This window comes from Phocoena sinus, chromosome 4 (genome assembly GCF_008692025.1).
Source record: "Phocoena sinus isolate mPhoSin1 chromosome 4, mPhoSin1.pri, whole genome shotgun sequence".
NCBI lineage: Eukaryota > Metazoa > Chordata > Mammalia > Artiodactyla > Phocoenidae > Phocoena > Phocoena sinus.
In genome coordinates, this window is record NC_045766.1 from 86,554,911 (window position 1) to 86,575,904 (window position 20,994).

A 20,994-nucleotide genomic window follows, 5' to 3' on the forward strand; every position below is an offset into this window, starting at 1 on the left:
TGCAGATTTCCTGCAGGGGAAGAATTCATTCGTTTGATTCCATCTAGCGAGTGTTGTTCCTGGACCATGGGAAGAGGAACACTGCCTCGGGCATGAATGCTGCCTTGATCTTTGCCTCAATGTGTCTCTTGCCTGGTTTAGATAACAGCTCTGCGCTTCCTCTCACAGGCAGGCCTGTGGAGTTTGTTGAGGGCTGAATCAGTGCCATAGCTTCTGGGAACAAAGGGATCAACGACAGCTATCACTATCTTGAGGGAGCCCAAGGTCATTTCAGTCTTATTCGTCTCCAGCTGAATTTTGTTTTGGTCTTGGCCTAAGGGTCTGTGCCAAGTTGCATAGGTTATTGAAAGAATGATCCCTTTAATCTGGGATTTTGTCCATCATGCAGAAGTCAGAGCTGAAGCCAGCCAGAGATAGCTTTACACGATGGTTCAAGGTTACGGCCTCTTGGCATTACATGACACAACCTCTAACAATCTCCACATTGTTATCTCTTGCTACTCCCGGCCTACATTCTTTCACTTATTCACCAAGCATTTGGGAGCCTCTATCTTCCAGGCCTTGTACTTGGCACTGGGGATACAATGATTAGCTTCCCTGGAGTTTAAGTTCATGGAGGATACGGACATTAACCAGAGAATCACATAAGCCAATCCAAACACGAGAACATTTGAAGGAGAGAAGGCCTAGTCAGAGTCCCAGGAAGGCTGCCTTGAGGAATGTAGAGGGAGAATGGAGGCAGGGGAGGGGCTGTGGGAGCTTTAGGGTAGAGGACACAGCAAGTGCAAAGGCCCTGGGGTGGTCTACACACTGTGGTTTCGTATTAGTAATGTGTGGTACTTGTCTATTCCAGGGCTGGGCCTTTACAAGCCCTCAGAAGTGTTTGTTCTGTGTGTTGAACTGAACTGAGTGTTGTCAGTGCACATCCACGGCCTCAGCAGCAGCAGAACAGTGATCAAACTGTGGCACGCTGGTGGCAGCCAACGCTGCTTGTTTCTCTGAGCTGTTTTCTTTTGTTTTATTTCTGTTTCTGAAAGCAATCCCTTCCTAGAGCCTGACCTAGAGATTCTGTAACTATAAGAGGACATATGTATCTGCCAATCTCTTGACATCAAGTACAGCATTTTATAAGACTTGCCTTCATATTCCTTTCAGTCAAGTCTTTAAAAGATCTGTATTACATATTTCAGCATGCGAATAAGCCATACTTGCTTTTTGTCTTTTCTGTTTTAAGGTTATGTTTACACTCACAATATGGCAAAACCTCTTCAGCATTCAATAGTTGGTTTTATATTATGAAATACTATGTAGGCAAGTAATATGCCAAACCCAGTGATAGACAGTTGTTTGCTTTGTTTGCTGGTTGTTTATTTCTTCTTCAGTTTGAATGTTTATTGTTATTTAACCTTGTACATGTCCAGAGGTACAAAATATTGATTCTTGGTTTCCAGGAAAGAAGAAGGGGTTTAGAGGAAAACACTGCTTAGTACAAAATGGCTTGCTATATTAATTCATAAACTGCCATGAGGTTAGATGAGATTTGAAACCTTTTGAAGCCCATTTCTAATAAAACTTAAAATGCTTTTTCACTAATGTTAAAAATTACCCCTTTATGTTATCACCAGAAATGTAATGAAGTCAGAAGACAGCTCCAGTCAACTCAGAAGACAGTTCTGAGTTGGATGGGGGAAACAGAGATATGTTCTATAAGAGCTAATTCTGGTTGGCTCCTTGTGACATTAGGAAGCAAAACCTAATCTCTTAACCTGGACTCTTGTCATCTTCCCAGTGACCATCCCTCTCACTGCCAGAGAGGGAAAGGCAGGGAAATGCTAGAGGCCCCATGTGGATTAATTTGGGGGAGATATTGAAATATTTTCCAAACAATTTAATTATTTAACATCGACTACTATGTGCCAAATAAAGAAGACAGGTGAGCAGTTGTGATGTAAGTGGAGAGTAAAGGATAAAATGATAATGACAACAACAAAAAAGAAATATTGATTTGGTCATTGCTTCCTCCTTCAAGGAATTAAAAAATACAAGTAAAAGTACTGATTTATTTTATTTATTTATTTTTTTTTTGTGGTATGCGGGCCTCTCACTGTTGTGGCCTCTCCTGTTGCAGAGCACAGGCTCCGGACGCGCAGGCTCAGTGGCCATGGCTCACGGGCCCAGCCGCTCCGCGGCATGTGGGATCTTCCTGGACCGGGACACGAACCCGCATCCCCTGCATCGGCAGGCAGACTCTCAACCACTGCGCCACCAGGGAAGCCCAGTACTGATTTATTTCAAGATTAATTTTGCTCACTGGACTCTTCTTTTGATCCCGGCCTACTTCTTGGACTGGACTGTGTGAGCCTTAACTTTAGAGTCGCTCTTTATGCATTTTTACATTTCATACTCTTAATAATCATGTGAACTAGAAAATATTACTTCTGTTTTTTTTTTTTTAATATAAGAAAACAGTATTAGAGAAGTGAAATAACTTGCCCTGGGTAACAGAGCTAGTAGGTGGCAGAGATAAGAATTGAACCCAAGCCTGTCTGACACCAAAGATTATATTCAATCTACTCTGGTAGCCTTAAAGTGTAGTTAGGCTTTATGGTTTATCACAGGCTATTGAATATAGTTCATTGTGCTGTATAGTAGGACCTTGTTGTCTATCCATTATACATAATAGTTTGCATCTGCTAGCCTCAAACTCCCAATCCCCCACTGCCCCTCCCCATTGGCACCCACAAGTCTATTCTCTATGCCTGTGAGTCTGTTTCTGTTTTGTAGATAAGTTCATTTGCATTCAATATCCTGTGATACACCATAATGGAAAAAGAATACGAAAAAGAATGTATATTTATGTATAACTGAATCACTTTGCTGTATAGTAGAAATTAACACAACATTGTAAAACTATACTTCAATAAAATAAAAAATTTTTTTAATTAAAAAAAAAAGGGGTTTCCCTGGTGGCACAGTGGTTGAGAGTCCACCTGCCGATGCAGGGGACGCGGGTTTGTGCCCCGGTCCGGGAAGATCCCACATGCCGCACAGCGGCTGGGCCCGTGAGCCATGGCCGCTGAGCCTGCACGTCCGGAGCCTGTGCTCCGCAATGGGAGAGGCCACAACAGTGAGAGGCCCACGTACCGCAAAAAAAAAAAAGTATAGTTAGCCTTGTTAACAGCATGGAAGGAAACGCTAGAGAGCCCAAGGCAGATTAATTGGGGGGAAATCTTTGAGAACCAAGGTTTAGCCATGGAAGAGCTCAGTCATGGTCCCTAACACACAACCACTCAAAACAGAAGGCCTTTATATCCTCTGCTTTTCTCCTCTCTCCTCTCTCCCATCATCATCTCTTAGTTTCCTGTCATGAGACTAGTCAGTCTTCGGGCTGTGACCAGGTGCTTTTTTCTTCAGGGAGCCTTCTTCTGCTCTTTCTAAAACCCTTCCCTTGTTAATCACTTTCTTCTTTGTACTTTAGAAAATATCCTTACCCCACCCCCAAATGTTTATGGAGTTAACAATACTTATTGAGAACCATGTGTTATCACTGTTCTAGGCAATGGAGAGACATCAGTAGACAAATCAGACCAAAAAATCCTGCCCCCATGGGATTTACTTTCTTGTGGAGAAAAGCCAGACAAGTCAATTATACAAGATGTTTAAAGACACTAAGGAGAAAAATAAAACAGGGAAAGAGGACAGGAAGTGAGATAGAGGGTGTTACAGTTTAAAATGAGTTGGTCATGGAAAGCCCCACATTGAGAAGGTGACATTTGAACAAAGACTGGGAGAAGATGAGTTGTGAGCCATGTGGATTTTGGGGGGAAGAATTTCCAGGCAGAGGGAATGAGTGAAAAGGCCCTGAGGTGGGAGCACCCGGGTCATGTTAGAGGAACAGCAAAGAGGCCGATTTGGGTGAAGCCCAGTGAGCAAGGGGGAGAGTAGAGTAGTGGGAATATAATACATTGGATATAACATGTGACCTTTCAGGCCAACTTTATATATATCTGCTTTTTCTCACTGCCCACTTTCCTCCTCCACTCATAAGAGCATGGAGGTTTCATTTACATACGAATCCATCTCAAGTAGAAGTAGATACATAATTCTAGTTTTTTTTTTTATTAAAACACACACACACACACACACACACACACACACACACACACACACAAACACACACACCCCAAACAATTTAAACAAAGACAGACTGGTTAACTTCTCAACCACTTTATTTCCTACCTTGGGTTCCTACCATGTTCCCAAAGGGATTTAACGGAAATAATAATAAAACGTAACATTTCGACACTATGAACCAGGTACTATACTACCTGGTGTTTTACATGCCGAGTGTCCTCTGTTGCTTTTAATAACCCATTAAGGAAGGCAGTACCCATGCTAACACTCTTCCTTTTCTTCTTTCTCTTGTCTTTGCGCATTTTCTTCAAGCATCCTCACCTTGGCCATGTTTTTAGAACTCTGTTTATTACCTGTCAATCCATCACACCATTGCCAAGAACTACAGCTTTCTGTGGACCATCTCAGTGGTTAAACCATCACCTCATCATGTTTGCTTCATTTTCAATGAATTTATTTTATTTTACTTTACAAATTTTTAAAATAAAATTGTATATGTGTACACATGATGATTTGATATACATAGTAAGTGATTACTATACTCAGCCTGTTAACATATTGTCTCTTTTCACATGGTTACTTCTGTGTGTGTGTGTGATGAGAGCATGTGAAATCTACTCTTAGCAAATTCCCAATATTCAATACAGTATTATTAACTATAGTCATCATGCTATACATCTGATCTCTAGACTTACTAATCCTACTTAACTCCAACTTTTTACACTTTGACCAATATTTCCTCTACCTCCCCAGCCCTGGTAACTACCGTTCTACTCTTTGCTTCCATGTATTTGACTATTTTTAGATTTCACATATAAGTGAGATCATGTAGGTCCTTTTCTGTGTCTACCTTATTTCACTTAGCATAATGTCCGCAACGTTCATCCATGTTGTTGCATATCGCAGGATCTCCTTTTTTAAGGTCGAATAACATATACATATATATATATGTGTGTATATATATATATATATACACACATACATACATATATATATATACACACACATACATAAATATATATTTTTTATCAATGGGAACTTAGGCTGTTTCCACATCTTGGCTACTGTGAATAGTACAGTGAATACAGGAGCACAGATATCCCTTAGAGGTGGCTTTCATTTCATTTCTGTATATACCAAAAAGTGAGGTTGCTGGATCAGATCATAGTTCTACATTTAAATTTTTGAGCAACTTCGAAAACCATTTTCCATACTGTTTTCTATTAAAGGCTACATCAATTTACACTCCCAACAACAGTGTACAAGGGTTCTCTTTTCTCCATATCCTTGCCAACACTTATCTTTAATTTTTTGGATGATAGCCATTCTAACAGGTGTGAGGTGATATTTCACTGTGGTTTTGATTTGCATTTCCCTAATGATTACTGATGTTGAGCACCTTTACATATACCTTTTGGCCATTTGTATGTCTTCTTTGGAAAAATGTCTGTTCAGGTCTTTTGTCCATTTTTTAGCAGGTGGTTTCTTGTTTTTTGCTACTGAATTGAATAAATTCCTTATATATTTTGGATATTAACCCCTTATCAGATATATGATTTGCAAATATTTTCTCCCAATCCATAGATTGTTTTGTATTTTGTTGATTGTTTCCTTTGCTGTGCAGAAATTTTTTTTTAGTTTGATGTAGTACACTTGTTTATTTTTGCTGTTGTTGCCTGAACTTTTGGTGCCATATCAAAAAAGTCATTGCTGAGGCCAACTGATGTCAAGGAGCTTTCTCCCTATGTTTTCTCCTAGGAGTTTTATAGTTTCGGGTCTTATATTTAAAATTTTAATCTATTTTGAGGTGATTTTTGTGTATGGTATAAGAAAAGGGTTCAATTTCATTCTTTTGCATGTGGATATCCAGTTTCCTAAGCACCATTTATTGAAGAGACTATCCTTTCTCAGTGTGCATTCTTGGTGCCTTTGTTGAAAATTAGTTGACCATATTTGCTTGGGTTTATTTCTGGGTTCTCTATTCTGTTCCGTTGGCCTACATGTCTGTTTATGCATGTACCATACTATTTTGATTACTACATCTTTGTAGTATAGTGAGAAATCAGGAAGTGTGATACCTCCAACTCTGTTTTTCTTTCTCAACATTGCTTTGGCTATTTGGTGTCTTTTGTGAATATGAATTTTAGGGTCGTTTTTTCTATTTCTGTGAAAAATGCCATTGGAATTTTGATAGGGACTGACTGAATTGAATCTGTATATTGCTTTGAGTAGTGTGGACAATTTGACAATATTAATGATTCCAATCCATGAACATCTGATGTCTTTTCACATGTTTGCATGTCTTACAATTTCTTTCATCAATGTTTTATATTTTTCAGTGTACAGATATTTCACTTTCTTGCTCAGATTTATCCCTCAGTATTTTACTCTTTTTTGATGCTATTGTGAATGAGGTTGTTTTCTTAATTTCTTTTTTGTTGTTGCTGGTGTCACTGAATTTCTTTTTATTTTAACGGATAATGCAGAGCAGAATTTTCAAATGGGACTCTTTGTACCTCCATTTTAGGTGAGGTCCCAAAGGCTAAGAGTGATATTACAGGGCAAGTCATCCTCACTTCTAAAGTAGAATTTTAGACCACCTATGAAGGACGTGTGAAGATAGAGTAGAATGGGTTCATCAGTTCTGGTCCATCATCCACCTCAAGGCTATGTAAGGGGATGAAAGCAGCCCTGGTGAGGATTTCTTTGGAGAGAGTTGGGATGCTGTGAGTCAAGTCCCTTTTCATGGATGAGGGAAAGAAGAATATGCTCTCTTAGCTTAGTCCAAATGAAGTGTGGGTTCAAGACATCACTCAGATCTCTTGACCTGTGTGTACTGGAGTTTGGGACAAAGGGGATTAGTGCCCTACTCAGGCTAAAGAGGCTACATTGGGAGCCTATGCTTAAGTAGCAGTGCTAAATGTGCATAGAGAAGAGAGATACGGCCATACTGGGGAAAAAGAGCACTTCCCCAAACAGGAGGCCAAGGTACACGTGTTCCCAGACAAAACAGAATGCCACAAAAGGAAATCTCACCCAGGAAAAAATACTAAGAGGAACAAAAAAGCTCCCAAGCTGACAAACCCCCAGAAGCTAACAGGCAGGGAGGGGAGGAATGCAGGAGACCGAAAGAGAAGCATGGCCCATCAAGGGGACAGGTCAGTCACAGATTTCTGAAATCTGCCAAAGTGCCCCATGAGGTCAAGATGGTAATTTTTATTTTCCCCAGCCTTAGGGCACCTAAGTCAGATTACAGTCAGCCTGACAAGGAAGGTCTTTCCTTACCTACCCCTCCTCTTTTTCCCCCATTTCATGATCTCCAAAGAGAGAGTCAAGCCAACAACTAGGACTGAAGAACAGGATGGAGCCAGGAAATCTCAAAGACATGTCCCATGCCTGTCCCTTACCCACCCCCCCACCCCCACCCCGAGACATAAAAGACACAAACTCACATCCCCGGCTTCCACAGCTGAGGTAGACCCACAGTTGGTGGGAAGGAGGGAGAGAAGTTCTGAACTGAATTAACTTTTGCAATTTTGACATTACATTGACAAGCTTTTAAAATTATTGACACAAATCTGTTCTTGTGGCTGAAAGGGACAAGATAATATTTATTACATGAAAATCACCAAAAAAGCCAAGGAAAAAAATTACCTAAAATTTCTTTCAGAGGCTAGATAGAAATTCAACAGAGCTCATTTGGACAGGGAATGATGGGGCAAAAGAAAATTATTTTTTCTAATCTACCCAGTTCAGTTTATTTATTCAACTAAAACAGAGGTAAAATTTATTTGTAGGTTCAGGCTGCTGCTGTCATAGTGATCAAGTTCATCAAGCTCAATTGTCTAAGACTTTGCCTATTCTTATGTAAAATTAAACTTGAAAATTTAACTTATTTTCTCAAATAGTAATATTTTCACTTGGCCTTCCATTCTATTGACATAGCATTTATCGACATAACTACCCAGTCTCCTTGACAGATGTGTAATTGTACTCCATTCATTCACCTGCAGCACAAAGAGGCTTTAAACCCACAATGGCATTGACTGGAAAACTGCACTTAAAAGAATATAGGTCAGCAAATACATCTAAACACATCCAAGTCAGCCTCCTCAACCCCCAATGTCAGGATAAGGTGGGTATTGATCCTCAGGTCAACATAAAGGAATTGTGGTGTGAAATCTTAATTTCTACATACAACTGTTTTCCCATGGAAGGCAGATAGTTTGGGGAACATGTGCTCACTGAAGGACTAAAGGTAATGTGTATTGCTGGATTACTCATCCAGAAAGGATTTGCAAGACTCCTTTGGGGGAAGATGACAGTAGGCAGGACAGAGCTCATCATACATCATGTGGTGTGTTCACAGACACTCAAAAATTAGGAAATGAACTGAATAGGACGTCCAAAAGCTTTTCCCCAGACATACCCCACCCAAAAGGGGGAAAACTGAATAAACACATACCAAGGTAAGTCAGTCATCAAGGAGGCTACCCTTGACTTATGGGTGACAGGAGTGGAAAAAATTGAGAAATTCTTTAACAACCTGTAAAGTGCATCCCAGGTGAATGTTGGTGAGAAAGATGTAATGTCCAGTATTTCCTAGGATTCAAGGGAGAGCACTGGAGTTTTGTATGGATTCTGTACATATCTCTGGGCAATAAGAATTATAGTATAATGATGTTGAGAGGAAAAGGGGTAATGAATGGAGGAGGGTCTTTTTCTCCAATTTATTTCCAACTGAGGAAATGTCAGCCCCACTTCTGGAGGCAGCATTTCTCAGAAAGCACTGGTCCAGAGAAGGAAAGATTAATATAGGCATAGCTGTCATATTGACCTTTTCAGAGCAGCAATACCAGCTTCACACTAGAAGGGATTTATTCAATGTCTAACGACATTTATTGAGCACCCATCATGTACTCTCAGAGGCAGTAAGACTCGGGCTTTGCAGCTGACTGTTTAGGTTGTTTCACTTTCTGCACGACTTTGGGCAAGTTAATTAACCTCTTTGTGCTTCAGTATCTTCATCTGTAAAATGGGGATAATGACAATACTTATACCATTGTGTTTTGGGGACGGTTAAATGAGATAATACATTTACTAGTTTAGAAGAGTGCCAGGCACATCAGAGGCACTCAAATATTAACAAACATTGTTAACATTATTGCTCAGTACTATAATACAATCATGGCAGTTGGTAAAAATTTTTAGGTAATAACTAGAAAAAGAAAACTTGGAAAGCCCTTGTGTGATAGTTTTATAAAAATATTTTATTCCCCCACATTTAGGCAGACAACCCTGCTGAGGCTTCTGTCACACACAGAACTCTCAATTTCTACATATGCCCATTCTAGTTCAGACCATTATCACTTTAAATCTGTATCATCTGGTCGTCATCATTTGGTCTTCTGTTTTACTTACATTTTTTATATACTCAAAAAGCCATAGTGGATGTTTGTTGATGTTCAGATTGCAGATCAAATCCATAGCCTATTAACCTAAGCTCACCTCCACCTGGTTCCACCTCACCTAAGCAACTTGCAACCCCCTTCCCAACAAGCACTGCCAGCACTCATCCTGCTTGTCTTCCTAGGTCCTGCACGCATTTTATTTTATGTCTTTGCTCAAGACCATTATGTGAAGATCTGTCTCTCACCTTTCTTCTATTTGAGTCTATATTTCTTTCCAGACTCCCTGCGCAACTTTCCTGATTCTACTCTCCATGACCCCAGAACTCATTTACTTTTCTTAATTTTCAGTGCTTGGATACATATGATAAAGGCAGAAATGATCAGACAGCAACAGAGGTGTCCTGACCCTTGAAGACAGGTATGGCATGACCAGAGAAGGTGTCAGAAGTTGCTATCACAAACAAATCACATAGGCTTCTCATTGCCTTGCAGAGTCTCTCTGGGACCCCCCTCTTCACTTTAGAATATCCAGATCTACAAATGATCTAATCTGCTTCCCCTGTATTTGTGTTGGACTAATCTCATCTAATTCCAGGTTGATCTCCCACCCATTTCTGACAGGCTTTCTCATAAATTAGTAGTTTCATTGCATCCCCTGTGGAACTACTTCCTTCAGTCTGTACCCTTCCTCTCTGATTCCCCCCCACTCGCCAAGGATCAGGTGTGCTCACCTGGAGAGCTGGCCAATGGTTAGAATCAGAATGGATATGGCATTTCACTCAAAGCTTCCAGGAGGAGAAAGATCCAGACTGTAAGGATTATCTAAGTTTTTAGAGAGGGCTTAATATCAAAAGTAAATGCCATCAGGTCCAAGAGTTGTACACAAAAATAGAAGGCAAAGCCAAAAGGTCTGTGGCATGGTAGCCAGTGAAATGCGAGGCTAGGCAAGCGGGTCTGGCTAGATTGTAAGCTCTGTGCAGCAGGGGGCCTGGCTGTCTCATTCATTACTGTATCCCAGCACCTCAAAAATTCCTCGCGCGTTGTCAGCACTTGGTGTTTGTTGAATGAAAGAAGGTCTTGGATGACTGCTACAGTCTGGGCTGGCGTTTCTGAGGCTATGCTCTCTGAGGTTTCTGAGGTTCTGCTCTCTGAGGCTACGTAGTCTAGAGGCACTTCATAGCCAGTGCGTTAGAAGGCATAGGGCTCTGCTCAGGGCAGTGGAAGGTTGGAGTTACGCCAGTACTATCTCATCCTAGATTTGTCTGGGGTCTCTATGGCTCCATGCAGGCTTGTCTCATCTCACCACTTAGCTTGTCAGCCTCCTGTCTTTTCCTAGGACAGTGCTGCAAATGCAGCTGGCACTCAGAAAACACCAGTTAGTTCAGGTTGAATTGAGCTGGGCTTCCCTGGGTAACTCTTGAAGTTGACTGTGAGTTATAAGGTTCCATTGTTTCCATTACTTTCTACATTTGTTTCAAGAATATCCTTTCATTGAGGAAAAAAAAGAATATGAATTGGATGTTTGCAGCAAGATCTGTAGCTTAATAATTATGACTGAATTATATAGTTCACTACATCTTAGAATTTAGAACAAAACCATGGCCTTTTGAAGTTGGTTTCCATGACATGTTCCACCCCATTTCCTTTCTTAAAGGAACACAAGGGCAAATCCTACCAGCTTCTGAGGCAGCCAGTCATCATGTGATTTCACAATTACCCTCCAGATTGCCAGGATGAGATTTAGATTTTTCAGTTGTAATTCAGTGTTATTCTAAGCAAATAAGTTTCACTTAGATATAAGCAGCCATTGATTTAACATCTTTTTTTGACATATAAAAATCAGACTGAAAGTTATCCCAAACATTATCTTGTTACTATCTTGACAGAGGTCCAGATTTTGTAAAGTGAGAAATAGCTAGTCTTATTATACCTGAGCCTGGAACTAAAACAGGGTTTCTCAACCTCAGCACTATTGACATTTTGGACCTGATAATTCTTCGTCCTGTCTTATGTTGTAGCATCCTCAGCCTCCACGTAACAGATGCTAGGAGCACCGTCCCTCCCCCCATTTTGGCAACCAAAAATGTCCCCAGACACTGCACATGTCCCTGGGAGGGGGGCGGAGGCAAAATCGCCCTGGTGAGAACCATTGATCTAAAACAGTCCTGAGGTCCAGTGTAATGGGGCCTTATTTTTAAGTAGGTCTTTTGATTCTCCAGAAATTTTCAAACTGTATCACCTTAGTATGATAGCAGATTAGGTAGCATTTTTTCTGCTTTTAAACAAGTATATTTATTTGACTGTGCTCTTTCAACCTAATACTAGTGCTATATTAGATTGTAGACTCTTTGAAGATACCAAATGTCCTTTCTTTTTTCTTGAATTTCTTCACAGAAATAAAAATGGTGTTTGAAATGATGGAACAATTTAGTGTATGTCAACTAACCCCACAGAAAACTGAGCTAGAAGAAATTCATTTGTGCTTTCAATTAGTAGAATGGATACGCCATGACAGCATGGTTCTTTTTTCTCTTTTGTTCACTGTTGTATTTCTAGCACCTAGAAGAGCACCTGGTACATAGGAAGTGCTCAATAAACATTTGGTGAATGAATTATGTCACTTCCCTTCTAAAAAAATGTTTAATGAGGTCCCTCCCATCTCTTAAGGTATAACATTTAGAATCCTTAGACTGGGTCTGAAGGCTCTCTTTATTCTGAAGTTTCCAATCTTCATCCCTGCTTCTCTGCTACACAATCCCAATCCTCTGACCCGAACTTACTTACTAAAATTTTCTCAAATCCCCATGAATATCTTTACCAATGCACAACAGCTCATTTTGTTCTCTTTGTTTGAAATGTTTTTTCAAGCTCTTAATAGTCAAATACATACAATACATACTTCAAGGGTCAGCTTATTTCATCTCTCTCTGTAACGCTTCCTGACTCCACGAACTCATAGGCACATTTCATACTCAAAACTTAAGACTTCTTGGTCCGTATCTCTCCCTGAGCATTTTAATTCTCTAAGACACTGCCCCTTTCACCTTACTATTCGGACATATTTTCATATGTGCATATCATCTCTCTCCAAGTACAAGGCAACCTTTTTGAAGGCAGAAACAAATTATCATCTTTTTTTGACACCATACAGTCTATTAAATGATATCTACATAGTGAAGGAACATTATTCTCATTTATTCTTTTTCATTCATTTATTCAACTAATATTTTTGCATGCCTACTCTGTGCTAGGCATGTGTGAGGAAGCGAAATAAATATGGTCCCTGTCCTCATGAAGTGTTTAGACCATTTGGAGAAAACATGGCATCTAATGTATTGAGAACTAGATTTATAGTCAGAAGACTTTGGTGTGAATACTACTTTGCCACTTATTAGTCATGTGGCCATTTAAGCTCTCAGCATCTCAGTGTCCCCATCAGGAAAATGGAAATGAGGAATGCTTACTCTGTCTACCTCTCATAATAAAGAATATCAAACCACATTGAATTTTTGGTGCAAACATCTTCTAAGTGACAGGATGTGGTTGTTTTAATTTGTCCACAAATTCTTTGACACTTGTTCCTTCAAGAAGTGGAGCCCAATTCTCTGCCTCTTGGGTATAAGCTGGACTTAGTGACTTGCTTTTAACAGACAGAATATAGCAAAAGTAATGGTGTGCAATTTTGCAGACTGGGTCATAAAAAGGGAGGGTGGTTTTGTCTTGGTGACTCTATTCTTTGAATTACTTGGTCTGGGGGAAGACAGCTGCCATATTGTGAGGCTGAGACTTCCTGCCAACGTGTTCAAGCTTGGAAGCAGAGCCCTCACTCAGCTCCAGTCAAGCCTTCAGATGACAGGAGCTCCAACCAACAGCTTGACTACAACCTCATGGAGGAACCTGAGCCAACCACTCAGCTAAGCTGCTCCTGTCTCATGTGAAACCACGTGAGACAATATATGTGTTATAAGTAGTTAACTTTTGTTTGGGTAATTTGTTATACAGCAGTGGATAGCTAATACATAGAGTACAGTACTAAAGAGACTTAAGGTATTAATGTTGAATATGCTAATATTTGTTGAATGAAGAATATCATAATTTACTATGGTTTATTGCTGAATGATGAGTTAAAAGTGGAAGAAAAAGAAGCATAAGAAAAGAAAATTACAAAGCCTTAAGAACTAGGAAACAATCAGATGGATGTAAAACTGTTGGGTGATTTGCAGGCATTTCTCATCCTGCCACATGCTTCATTTTCTGAGAAATATCAACCTGTGACAGTGACTTCAGGCTATGTGCTAAAGGCTACAGGCTACATTGTTCATTCCTGCTGACTGCTTTGTCTTATTCCATTTTCAGCTCTCATTTTGAGCTAAAATTGATAGTTTAATTAAATAAGCAATAAAAAGCATACTTCTACTCTATGTAGAACATCCTTTTCTGTGTTAGAGAAAGTCACCTTGGCTCTTTGTTAAACAAAAAGGCCATAGATCTGGAAATTTATGATTTATTTGCATCAATGCCGACTTCTGAAAGTCACTGCTATCCCCTTGCCACAGTAACACTGACCCAGCCTGAACTCCATTATTAATAATGCCACTAGGAGGCTGAATTCAAGTCCACACCAGTCAACTTTGTCAAAATTAATATGAACCAGAACAAATTTAAATTTAAAACTATCTACCCACCTCTGGCCCACAGGATCCCCATTTACAACCAATTTCTTAAACACCCTACTGAGAACATAGTTGTGGAGGAGGACTGTCAATTTATTAACTTATTTAATAATAAATACAGAACTTAAATTTCTCATTGAAGATTTTGCCAGGTCTTCAAGTGAAGGACTTTGGAAACTGTGCTAATTCATTTAATCCATGAGAATAGTACTTAACATATTTACCTGAAATGCCATAGGCGAGAACAGGGCATGAATCATAAAAATTTTCTGAAAATGTTTTCTTTATCAACCTACTTAGTTAAAGGATTAATAGCTCATGGGAAGTAAAACAGTATGAAAACATCCTTACTTGTAGGAGATATGCTGTTGGCTGGAGAAGGCCGGATGCCACAGGTAGATTCTGTAGCATCAAGCAGAGAATCTGTTGGAGGGTTCACTGAGCCTGGAAGGACTAAATAGACATGGGTAATGAACAAAATATTGTGATAGGAAGATAAAGTATTAACTTAGTTCCCCCCAAACCTTTACTTATTCATCTAACAAATTATTATTGATGAAAAACCATCATTATTGCCCTGCTATGGGCAAGGCAGTGGAATTTAATGGTGGATGACAAAGACATGGAACTTTCTTTAAACAGCATACAGCCTAGAAAATAGATAGGTAGCCAGGCACCGTGTTTAGTGCTGTGACAGCAGAAGTGCAGGGTGCCACGAGAATGCAAAGGAGGGGCACCAACCAGCATTGAGAGGTCAGGGAAAGCTTCCTGGAGAAAGAGACATTTAACCAAAACCTGGTAAAACAATTACTGCAGATAATGTTTTGAGGCATTTGAAAAGTAACCATACAGTTTACATATCCATAAACCTACAATTTTTTTTTATTACTAAGAGTAGAAACAATGATACAGCTCTCCAATGGGACACAACATCAATAAACCTAAGACTGATGGTATTATTGTGCTCTTTCTAAAATTTCTATTTTTTTCATAAAACTTTTATTTGGCTATAGCTTTTCTCTCTCTGTGTGTGTGGGGTGTCTGGGATGAAAGAGAGGTTGGAATACGTTGTTTTACTTATCACATCATACATTCACGTCATTTCCTTAATAAGTCTCCATTATTGTACTGTAAAATAATCCTATTAGCATTTTAAAACAATTTAAAAATGTAAGAAGGACCTATTGACTTTAGGAATATGTGGATTAAATATAATTAAATGATTCCCAGGCTAGGGGATTTTGTGATTTTTCTAGATACCATGGCATTGGGTACAGTATAACACATCTGATGAGCTGTATCAATTCTTTGGACATTTAATTAGAAATTATACTATTGTTCCTATTCGTTAATTTACTTTAAGGAATAAGTATATACAATTTAAGCTATGTCACTTGATAGCACATAGCACATTGGAAGGAATTTGTTTTTGTGATCTAAATGCATCTATGTTTTATTCTCATTGGTAGTTTGTTATTGCTGTTGGATATAGGTAGTACTCACAGCTCGCTGTGACTTGCTATCATAAATGATCCCTTGCTATTAATCTCCGAGGAGGTTGGGGGGTAGTTATATGGAGATTATGTGAATAGGTCAGCAGAATGACTATTCTCTTCCCCTTATGCCATCTGGGACAAGTTTGAACTCTTCAGCATGACACACAAATCTGATCATGATTTAATCCCGCATTACACTCCTATCTTCATTTCCTGATGCTATTATCTTTTACATCTCTTTAAAATCACACCCTCAGGACTTCCCTGGTGGTGCAGTGGTTATGAATCCACCTGCCAATGCAGGGGACATGGGTTCAAGCCCTGGGCCGGGAAGATCCCACATGTCATGGAGCAGCTAAGCCCATGCGCCACAACTACTGAGCCTGCACTCTAGAGCCCACGAGCCACAACTACTGAGCCCGTGAGACACAACCACTGAGCCTGCATGCCACAACTACTGAAGCCCGCGTGCCTACAGCCCGTGCTGTGCAACAAGAGAAGCCACTGCAATGAGAAGTCTGTGCACCACAATGAAGAGTAGCCCCCCTGCTCAGTGCAACTAGAGAAAGCCCACACACAGCAACAAAGACCCAACGCAGCCAAAAATAAATAAATACATTTAAAAAATAATACACCCTCAATCCAACAGGTAATATTTCAATCCAATTTACCAAACACAATGTTCTCCATGACTTCTTGATGTTTGTGCTTACTGTTCCCTAATACTTTCCCATCCCAAACTTCCTACCATGTACCTCTCAGACTTGAAGAATCCTAGGGATCTTTGTGATGCACTCATAGCTCTTAACGTTTGCCCTAGCAAAGGCCTCATTACTTCATCACTACACCTCTCAAGAGAAGTAATTGTTTTGTTTCTCACTGTATTTCCGGTTCCTGGCAAATGCAAGTGAATGAATTGAATGTATACAGATTTCTTCTTAACATTCAAAGATCAGCTTTAAGTACATACGTGACTGTTGGTGCATCATAAGCATCATTTTCCAAAGTAGGAACCTTAGTGAGATGGAACGGGCCTGGAAAAATAACGCCTAGGTGTTTTTCTCTGCAGATTGATTAGAATAGAGGCTGGCAGACTATGGCTAGGTGAAATCCCACTCACTGCCTATGTTTGTAAGTAAAGTTTTATTGAAACACAGCCATGCCCATTTGTTTATGTATTGTCTACGGCTGCTTTTGTACTACAATGGCAGAGCTGAATAATTGTGGTAGAGACCATATGGTCCACAAAGCATAAAATACTCACTATCTGGCAGATTAAAATCAGAAAATGTGTGTCAACTCCTAGAACAGAAGTTGTTGATAGGTTATGCTCAATCCTAGATTTCCAAAACGGGAAAGAAGCATTTAGTTTTCATTTGTTGAATATTTCTACTTTAAGATATTATTTTGCCATGTTTCATCACCAAATATCTTTGTAAACTGGGCTTCTTGGTACATACAACCTCAGAGTGCATTAGGATGTTATTAATGCAAGATTTGCATTTTGAGATGAATCCTTTGCTCTGTGACAAAAGTGATGCACAGCTTCACTGAGGCCATAAAGAGTCCTTTTAGTTTCAGACTGGCCTATCAAGTAGAAACTCTGTCTTGGTCAAAACAAAACTTGGTCAAAACTTGGTCAAAACAAAACTAAGAGGGTATAGTACTCCATCTGTTCACAAATGTGTCTATTCTGCACAGGACTGGCAGGGCTCTCAGGACCCCCTTCATGGGCAGCAGTGGCCACGTGTTTGTCCCACAGGCAGCGGGGTCAATTCTAGAGCTTCTTCAGAGCTTGAATCAGCCATTAGCTGGTCCACCCAGAAATGAACTGAACCCCATGGTTTGCTAGGTCCTTGCTGGTCAAAATGTGGTCCATAGCATCTCTTAGGATCTTGTTAGAAATGCAGGATCTCAGGCCCTGCCCCTCCCAACCCCTTCAACTTACTGAATCAAAATCTGCTTTTTAACAAGAACTTTAGGTGATCTGTATGTATAGTAAAGTCCTTTATTTATACTCTCAGTATTCCTGGGATCAGTCATGGGTATGAGGGAAATCATAAAACCAGAAGTATTTTTCCGGCATACGTTACCTTAATATTCAGTGGTCCTCTCATCCCACTATCAAACTATCCATTTTTAATCCTCTCTCCACATCCCAAAACACACATACACACTCTCACACACACACTGAACCACTCATCAACCCTTAACTCTCTTTGTATCCCAAAGGTCTTGATCTCGACAGTTACAGTTAGAAATCTACTTAATCAACAAGACAGGCAGAATATTACCCACCTCAGGAGGTATCTGCACTCAACTCTTTTTTTCTTTTTATAAATTTATTTTATTTATTTTATTTTTGGCTGCATTGGGTCTTTGTTGCTGTGCACGGGCTTTCTCTAGTTGCGGCGAGCACGGGCTACTCTTCTTTGTGGTGTGTAGGCTTCTCATTGAGGTGGCTTCTCTTGTTGCGGAGCACGGGCTCTAGGTGCATGGGCTCCAGAGTGCAGGCTCAGTAGTTGTGGCACATGGGCTTAGTTGCTCCGCAGCATGTGGGATCTTCCCGGACCAGGGCTCGAACCCATGTCTCCTGCATTGGCAGGTGGATTCTTAACCACTGCACCACCAGGAAGCCCCTGCACTCAACTCTTGAACTGAAAAAAAACAAACTATTCCCTCTACCCCCCAAAAAACAAAACAACTCTTTGTATATGCCAAAACATTGACTCCTCCACGCTACAATATTAGACATTCTGACAGACTTGGTTGGCATGATAGGATATTTTTAGAAAGAGCTTATTTTAAAGTTACTGTTGAATCATGACAATTCTTCAGGCCCTGGTACTCGAATAGCTGCCTGACGAGCCACCTTCACCTTGACCCCTTCCCCTTTCTGAGTTTTCTAGAATAAGAATCACTGAGCACTTGAATGTCCTGAGAGACAGGTGGGTAGGTAGGGAAAGAAGCACCTCAGAGGGCTGTTACCTTGCAGCCTTCCAACATTGTTACTCTTTTCTGGGAACAAAAGAGAGCAAAAAGTCCTCCCCTTCTCTCCCTAAATCTCCTTTTTGTTCTGTAATAGTCTTAGAATTTCTCTACTTTAGCACTAAGAGACAGATTTTTCTCCTGCATTTTCATGTCAATATCTGCCCCACAAGGCAATGACTCTTGCACAAGGCATCAGAACTTTACTCCAGAGTTTATAAAGCATCCAGCAGTACTACTGCAGGCAGAAAGCATGTTAGGAAGTAAATGTTTAAGAACTTAGAACAAATAGGAAAATAGGACATGGCAGTGATATTGCTTTGCAGAGCCTCAACTATATCTTCTAAATCATTCAAAAGATAAATATCAGAATATGAGCAGAATATAAGCTATAATTTTGGGAAACTGAACTGTTTAAGATTTACTGTCTTTAATATTTGATCGTAAAGGATAAAGACTCATTTGACAATTTAAAATTGCCTAAAATTATACTAGATCAGGGCTGTCCTGTAAAATTGAAATTATGGTGTGCTTTGAGTATCAGAATCAGTGCTCTTCCTTCTTACCTTAAAAAATATTCACTACTTTCTGATCTTAAGACAAAATACAGTTCAAGAGAATGAGAAGGAAAGCCTGGAAGAAAATGTTTGCAAAAGATATATCTGATAAAGAACTGTTATCAAAATATACACAGAATTCTTAAAACTTAACAATAAGGAAACAAACAACCTGATTTAAAAATGGGCCAGATGGACTTCCCTCATGGCGCAGTGGTTAAGAATCCACCTGCCAATGCAGAGGACACGGGTTTGAGCCCTGGTCCGGGAAGATCCCACACGCTGCAGAGCCACTAAGCCTGTGCACCACAACTACTGAGTCTGCGCTCTAGAGCCCCCAGGAGCCACAGTTACTGAGCCTGTGTACCACAATTACTGAAGCCTGCACGCCTAGAGACTGTGCTCCGCAACGAGAGAAGCCACCACAATGAGAAGCCCGCACGCTGCAATAAAGAGTAGCCCCCACACGCCGCAACGAAGAGTAGCCCCTGCATGCCACAACTTAGAGAAAGCCTGCACACAGCAACGAAGATCCAACACAGCCAGAAATAAATAAATTTTTTAAAAAGTTAAAAAAAAATAAAAATGGGCCAGAGACAGATATCTCACCAAAGAAAGTATACAGTTGGCAAATAAGCATATAAAAACATGCTCCACATCATATGTCATCAGAGAACACAAATTGAAACAACAATGAAATACTGCTACACCTATTAGAATGGCTGAAATCCAGAATATTGACAGTACAAAATGCTGGCAAGGATGTGGAGGAATAGGAACTCTCATTCATTGCTGGTGGGAATTCAAAATGGTACAGCCACTTTGGAAAACAGTTTCTTGGTTTCTTATAAATCTAAACATACTCTTACCATACAATCTAGCAATTGTGCTCCTTCGTATTTACTCAAAGGAGTTGAAAATGCATGCCCCACAAAAACCTGCACATAGAAGCTTTATTTTTAATTGTCAAAACTTGGAAGCAAACAAGATGTCCTTCTGTAGATGAATGGATACATAAACTGTGGTATACGCATTCAGTGGAATATTATTCAATGCTGAAAAATAAATCTATCAAGCCATGAAAAGACATGGAAGAACCTTAAATGCATATTACTAAGTGAAAGAAGTCAATTTTAGGACAGTGAGATTTTAGGGCTGTAGGACCTAACCTAACCATAATGATGAGTACATCGTTTGCCTAAATCTGTAGAATGTACACCACCAAGAGGAAACCCTAAAGTAAACTAAGGACTTTGGGGGATTGCTATGTGTCAGTGTAGCTTCATCAGTGGTGACAAATGCACCATTCTGGTGAGTGATGTTGATAATGAGGGAGAGGATGCATGTGTGGGGAGAGGGTATATGAGAAATCTCTGTACCTTCCTCTTAATTTTGCTGTGAATCTAAAACTGCTCTAAAAAATAAAGTCTTTAAACAATAACAAAAAAAACAAGAACCAGTCTTAACATCATAAAATATTGTTTTTTCAAATGTGGCTCTGTCTATGATGGGAATAGGATTCTCCTTAGGAATTTGAGGTTAACTGTTTTTTAGCTCATGTCCTTAGATTCGGCCAAAGCTACTGGTAAATCTATGTGAGAACCAGTTACCTTTACACTCTTCCAAGACTGCAGCCCTAACCTTGTACAGTCTTCTGGAAAGGAGGTGCACTTATTTCTGAGGGAATTAGGCTAAGTTGAGTATGGATATTTCATGACCATTTCTGAATGATGAA

At 39.9% G+C, this 20,994-nt stretch overlaps 1 protein-coding gene across 1 annotated transcript in view; it reads right to left on the minus strand.

Annotated features, from left to right (window-relative positions):
* The window catches only part of CD96 (CD96 molecule), a 92,876-nt gene that overhangs the window by 30,371 nt on the left and 41,511 nt on the right, over window positions 1–20,994 (minus strand). Inside the window, 1 exon segment of the mRNA XM_032629416.1 lies at window positions 14,570–14,671. Within this exon segment, the coding sequence (XP_032485307.1) occupies window positions 14,570–14,671 (102 nt within the window).